This window comes from Vigna angularis, chromosome 8 (genome assembly GCF_016808095.1).
Source record: "Vigna angularis cultivar LongXiaoDou No.4 chromosome 8, ASM1680809v1, whole genome shotgun sequence".
NCBI classification, from domain to species: Eukaryota; Viridiplantae; Streptophyta; class Magnoliopsida; order Fabales; family Fabaceae; genus Vigna; species Vigna angularis.
In genome coordinates this window covers 30,562,281-30,569,205 of record NC_068977.1, presented here as the reverse complement: position 1 = coordinate 30,569,205, position 6,925 = coordinate 30,562,281, and the positions used below count along the sequence as shown (strand labels likewise).

Genomic DNA, 6,925 nt, shown 5'->3' with positions numbered 1-6,925 from the left:
TGATTTGTGTAAAAAACAAATCTTGGATTTTTTTTCTGTGTCATGTATTAAAAGTACATACATAAGATTCAAGATTCAATTCGATTTTTTTAAATGTAAATCAAACTAAGCATGACTCAATTAACCTAATTAACCTACAAACCAGAAGGGGAACACTAACAACTCTTTATTATTATTTTACCATTTTTTTATAATTATTTAGTACTTTTAATTATATAAATTAACAAATTAATTTTTTAAAAACTAAAATATTGTTTAATAATGTTTAAATGATTTGGAAGTTTAAATTATTTATTTGTCAAATTATATAAATGAATACTTTATTTTTCAACTATTTTTTTATAATAATGTTTAATAAAATAAATGAATATTTTGATTTTACTGCAGAAAGAAAATGAGTCGCGTCGATATATCTATTATAATAAATATATAATATAAATTAGAAAATTAAAATATATTATAATCAATCAACTTACCAACTCGTGATGTATTAAATTAAATTATAATTTTTTTACTAAAAAGTAGTTAGGTCGGTGACTCAATTTGTGTGAAATGAATTGATTCTCTGTTTTTAGGTGTGTTTATTTAAAAAGATGAATTTGAGAAGAAGAGAATAGATAAATTTGAGAATAAATTGAGTATTATTTTTTTTAAATGATTGAAAGTGAATTTAAAAATAGATTAGGAAGTAAAATTTGTATAAGATTTGACCATGACAGATCAAAAATTATTTTAATTAATAGAAAATAAAAATTATTAAAATACTATAAAAATAATATAAATAATAATTATTAATAACATATTTATTGATAAAAAACATTATAAGGAAGAAAAAAAAATCAAAAATTAATTTTGAAAATAAAATAAATTTGTATTTAAGTAAAGTCAATAATAAGATTTAAAATTTAATTTTTGAAACATAGTTTATAGCTAATAAAAAAATATTTTGCTTAAATAATGCTTGAAACATAAAAAATATTAAAATATAAACAATTACAGTTAAAAGTTGAAATGTCAAAAGTTCAAAATCATTATTTATTATTTATAGTTATTATCATTCCAGTATTATTGTTATTAACGAACCCAAAAACCTGAATTCGAATACATATTAAAGCATTTTATGCATGGTGAAAGTTGAAATTATTAAAATTGTAAAAAAACAAAAGTGAGATTTAATCTTAAATGAATTCAAATATCTGCATATCACCCACGAACATGATTTAAATGATGAATCCATCTTTGTTAATTCTTTTCAACAATAAAATCTCTCTAAACGAACAGAATCTTAGCGTTGAAGGTCTAAAAATTAAGAAAATGTTTTCCTTAGAAAGAAATGATACACTTGTGCTGTAGTTAAAATTCAGGATCTTGGTTACAAGAAACAAATCTGACTTTGTTACTTAAACAAGAATTTCAACTGATAAGAAATAGTATGCTGTTAACATTTTTCTAACTGCATGTATGTAGAATCGTTTTTTATTACAAGTAAAATGGTTCGGTCATATCACCTTTATAACACTGAATTGACGTTCTGAAAAGTACGAAACTAAAGGCATATCAATGGTTGCACCAAGATGAAGGATTAACAGTAGAAAATATGCAGGTTGTGCAGCATTAGTAGAGAAAAGAATAAGGCTTGTTAAGATGAAACTTCATTGTATTTGAACACGCAGTCATATAAACGTCCACCAAGAAATTGTGCAACCTCAGGATGTTTTACCTAAGAAAATTATGCCAATAAAGAAATAAGGAATCATTAGAAGCTCAAATTTTCATTATTGAAGGTAAAGATGATGGTAAGGTGCATTACCATTCCAATCTTCAGGGAATCACATTTGAACTGAGCATACAGATTTGTTTCTATTCCACGTCCCTGGCAAAAGAACTAGATTAGCATTTGTTTAACATATGAATTTGATAAACCAGATGCAATGGCAGAGTCCAAGTACAAGTTTCAAACAATATCAGAGGAAGAACTTACCATCCCTTCTAATATGACAAGATCTGCATCACTGGCAAGGTAAGCAAGCTCCTGTGACACTCTTGTAAGATCAATAACCTGTAATCCATTTCAACAAAAGCAAGAAAGATTTGATCACCGCGTCGGATTAATGATCGTAAGTTAAAATACCATAACTTTTGCTAAATAGAAAAAATCATTGCTCATTTACTTACAGGTAAATCGTTGCCAGAGTTAGCAATTAAAAGATTTGAAGTACTGACACCCACAAGTTGTTCTTGTTCATCCTTCAACTGGATAAGTGGAAACCAAAAATGAAAGGAGTTAGTGAGGAATATGGCCATTTCAAAAACTTAAGCATATTTATTTTCGTTACCTTTGATATAATTTCAACTAGCTCAGAACAAGTGACATCATTGATAGATGGTAACTCATTAGCAGCCAATACAACCTGAATCCAAAGAGAATCACGTAAAATGCGTTATGCTGGCTGCAACAACAGCATATGAAAAGCAGCTTCAATTTCAAAAAGATAACTAAAATGGAATAGGACCAATAAACATCTACAACAAGACATTCATTGACAAATTTTATCCACAAATTAGAGTTTAAATGATTGATTTTCAAGTAAAATATCAGAAAAAATTGGCAGAAGCAAAGATTCAAAATATCTGTGGCCATGTGATAACAAATGATCTGGTAAGAATTCATTTGGTTGGATAATAACTCATCTTTTTAAAGAAATTTCAATGGCATAACAAATGATCTGGTAAAAAAAAATCCATGCATGTGGGTTTTATGTGGTGCAAATGGCCTTGTAAATCAGGTAAGCTTGTTATTGATTGGACATTCTTGCTCCATTGATTTTCTCATTTTTCAGTTTTTTTTTATCTTTCGTTCTTATCTTAAGAAGGGCTTCTTATCCTATATCTCTACACAATATTTCCCTAGTGAATTTTTCTTCTACGAATGAATGAATTTGTCAGCAAACCTGACTCCCACGCCGAAGTAGCTCTCTTGCAAATGGCATGATACCTAAAATGATATCTGCACCAGAGTTATCGACAAATATGACAACCTGCCATGATAAAGGGCAAATATTAGAACTTCAGCAACGGCAGCCAGGAGACAAAAATACTTTTCAATAATTAATGATAAAATTGTGTCTCTTGAATTTATACACATGAAACTTGCCTTCTTCCATGGCTTCCTGCTCCATTTCATTTTAAACGTGTCAAGATCATCAATAACCCATGGTCGAGGAACCAGATTTTGGCAACTAGCCAAAAAGGACATTCCATCCTTAGAGAAAACCTCTGCAAGCTTCAAGAAATTGTGAAAAGAATTAGTTAATATATAAAGTACAAATAGATGTAATTCTACACACTACCGCTTATGATTGTGATAGAAAAATAAGTTCAGACATGAGTAAAGCTTTAACTATATCTAGTTACCAATGCCAAATTTCAGCAACCAAGGGAAGACATAAAGGAACATTGTATTTTAACTAGGATAATTAACCAAATCATGTGCCCTTATGTTTCACATGGCATTGAGGAACAAAATCAAATAATATCAGAAAATGGGATAAGGATAGACATTAGTAATGCCAACAATTCAACAAAAGTTATGGAATATTGTATTTTAATGATATCAACCACACCATATCTCTTTATAGAAGAACTGAACTAAACTAAACCAAAGCTAATAATAGGGAATTGGAAGGAATAATGAGTAAAGAGGTTGGTATTGTAACATGGACATAAAAGAACATCCATAGAGATTGCAGCTTAACGATTTAAAATTGGTATTTGAAGAATTGGGAAGATGCAGTCTGGTTTGAGGAAGAGTCAAAATTTAGCTATGCAAAGTTATCAAAGAATGCATAGTAAATCATCCTACCTGTGCAGAACCAAGATCAAATATGTTTCCAGCAAAAATTCCTCTGACTAGATTCTCAAGTCGCTTGCCTTCATCTTCAATGGCATCATTAAGTTGAACAACATTCTCAAAAAGTGAGATGGCTTTTGCATTTTCTTCATCCTATTGCAGCCAATCAGAAAGGAGTAACATACCTTAGGTGAAATGAAACTACATTGTGCATAAGTAATGTCATAATAACACCCTAGCTCTTCGTTATTGAAATTGATAATGTATGGTTAAATCTTCTCCACTTCGACTAATAACTATAGAGCTTTTCAACCAACTATAACCAAAAACAAATCCATTCAATTTTCCTCCACAGGGCAAGCAAGATGTTAAATTTCTTCAACAACAATCAGACAGGAACACACTTTTTATTCGACCTTTTATTATCCATAGCTGCATAGAAGAAACTAATGGCATCCCAAATAGCAGTAAAACTTACCTTGACTTTTTTGAATATATCTCTGAATCCTAATTCTCGGAGCACTTGCTCACGAAGTCGGCAAAGAAGCTGAAAAATCACCCAACAGAAAGAAAAACAATGAAGGAAATTAGAAACATCACCAGCTGCTGCTTTTATCTTCTAATTCCTCTTCTGGGGGAGGGAGGCTTAGGGTATAATTCTAGCTATAGTATAGAACATACAATGCAATCAGGAGGCCCACCATGACTTTCAGGATCTTTCTTCAAATCTTCAAGTATGTCAGCATATCTTTTCCAGGGAAAGCATAAACAAAATAAAAAATTAGTAAATCCTATACCTAAAGCTATTATGTAAAGTAGATATAAAGATCACCTTTGAGCAAATTTTTCAGCTTTGGCAGCCGCGTCAGGAACAGAAGCATCACTCTCTGCACGCCTCCTGCCAAACCAAAGCTAAATGATGATGTAAACAAGAAACAAATAAACAATGAAATCCTTGCAATTATATAAAATCACATATCTCACTGATTAGGAAAAAATAACAATGACAAGTTTGTAAATTGAACAAAGATGGGCTCCTAAAATCTAGACAAAGAGAGATAGTCAAATTGCTTAGTCATTTGGTGTGTTCGGGTTAATTCAAAATATAAAAAAATTGTCAACAAATTCACAAATTATTATTAAAACAACTTAAACATCCACTGTTATTACTTATTAGAGACTTTATTATGATCATGACACTTTGGTCTCTCGTTAAAATTAATGACGCTTACATAAAATGTTTACCAAACACTCAACTACTCATAAAGAAGCTTCACCATTACTTACCTAGCGACAACTCAAATCATCTTCTAGATGTAAGTTTTGGACTTTTGGCTAACCTCTAAAGTCCCTAAAGAAACCAAAACAAACTAACCCTGACCCAGTACCAAGGAAATGGGAAGAAGTTAAAAAAATGCCATGAGAAGTATCAAAGCATAATCAGCATAGTTGACCTCCCAATTGTACCAACTACTTTGGCAGTAACTTCCACATATATAAAAATTTACAAACAAGTTCTAACTGCTATTTTGAACAATAAGCAACAAACAAATGATAATGGTGACACCACCTGAATATGTTGTTCACCTTTCACCAGCATACATACCAACCACCATTACAAACAAACACGTATAATGGTTAAAATAGTTAAAAATAAAAATAAAAATCAAATCCAACTACAAGAACAAAAAGGTCGACACACTTTAGAAAGCATAAAAAAACGAATAAAATAAGTTAGCATAAAAATAGAAGTAGTAACTATGAGAGCGGTATAAACAATCCTGATTGCCTTTAAAATCACACAATCAAACATCATAGTGGTGTAAAGAAAAGCAAAAAATATAAAAACGACCCATATTTGTTATCGATTTGTAAGAGAGATAAAAAAAAGTAATTTTTAACAAAAACAAGGCATCGTCGGGCAGAACGAGCAAAAGGGTATGGTGAAAGCGATGAAAAACTACGAATCGGGTAAGAAAAAAAAATCTTTTTTAGTGAAAAGAAGAGGAGAGGAGAACGCACTTGAAAGAGGGGATGGAGTTGAGGAAGAGATCAATCCAAGAGATTTCGGTGGGAGTGGGCTTGCGGGGGTTATCGGAGGGGAATCTGTAGGGAATGGTGCATGCTCTGTAGTGGGAATCGATTGGTGTCAACAACAATGGAAATTCCACAAGCTCTGACGCGCTTTCCATTTTTCACAGCAAGAAGGAATGAATGTGATTGCAAAATCAATAAATAGTGATAAGATCCGAGTTGCGTTGTGAGTTCAATTCGGCAACAGGAATTGCAGTGAGAGAGACAGAGAGAGAGAGATGAGAGAGAAAGCGTGACGGAGTGGCGCTTCTCTCCTCACTTTCACTTCCCACAACACGAGTTGAAACTCTCAACTTCTTTTCCTTTTCTGCTAAAAAAAATTAATTTTAAAATAACAAATGATTTTTCTTCACTAAATAATACCTCTTAATAAGTAAACAATAATCGGTTTTAGTTTTTCATGGATTTATTCTAGCTTTGCAAAATAATTAAAAGCTACAAAAATATTTAAATCTAATTATAATATTATATATCAATCTCAAACTGCTGATATTTGATTTGAAATTCTGTCATCCCTTGCCTCAAACTGGGAAGTTTTCGTTGTCCACACATATCATGAAGACGACTCATGAGGTCCCTTACTAAATTAGGAGCAGCCACCTAAGTTATAAGTTTATTTGTTGTACTTTCTTTTGCATTATATATATATATATATATATATATATATATATATGAGAAATCAGGACCACCTAATATATATGAGAGCACGTTACATCATTAATCAAATTTGTTACATCTTAGTCTTATGAAAAAGAGAGTTGTAAAATTTTTTGTTAACATTTTTAATGAATTATAAAATATTTTAGTTAGCCTTTAGATGACACGTGTTACAATTCAAAGGTAAATGTTAAGAATTTCCAACTTGAAAGCATGAAGTATTTAGGGTCTAAAACTTTTTGTATAAATGTTTTTCAGATAACAAGAAAAATGAATGGAAATGAACCTTAGTAGATCATGCTGAGTCTTGTGTTTCATAATATC

The 6,925-nt window shown here is 30.8% G+C and overlaps 1 protein-coding gene across 2 annotated transcripts; it reads right to left on the bottom strand.

The window, feature by feature from the left end:
* Nucleotides 1-1,388: 1,388 nt before the first annotated feature.
* Nucleotides 1,389-6,244, bottom strand: LOC108344644 (damage-control phosphatase At2g17340). 2 transcript variants are annotated; one of them, XM_017583083.2, is made up of 12 exons: nt 5,873-6,244; nt 4,683-4,748; nt 4,532-4,598; nt 4,329-4,397; nt 3,863-4,003; nt 3,155-3,283; nt 2,952-3,038; nt 2,337-2,411; nt 2,176-2,253; nt 1,982-2,059; nt 1,811-1,873; nt 1,389-1,720 (listed from the first exon to the last, which is right to left on the bottom strand). In XM_017583083.2, the coding sequence occupies exons 1-12, from the start codon at nt 6,040-6,042 to the stop codon at nt 1,640-1,642; spliced, it is 1,104 nt and encodes a 367-aa protein (XP_017438572.1). In that variant the 5' UTR covers nt 6,043-6,244; the 3' UTR covers nt 1,389-1,639. The 2 variants fall into 2 exon arrangements, with proteins under 2 accessions (XP_017438572.1, XP_052723414.1); XM_052867454.1 differs by lacking the exon at nt 5,873-6,244 and having other exon boundaries at nt 4,552-4,598.
* Nucleotides 6,245-6,925: the final 681 nt, after the last annotated feature.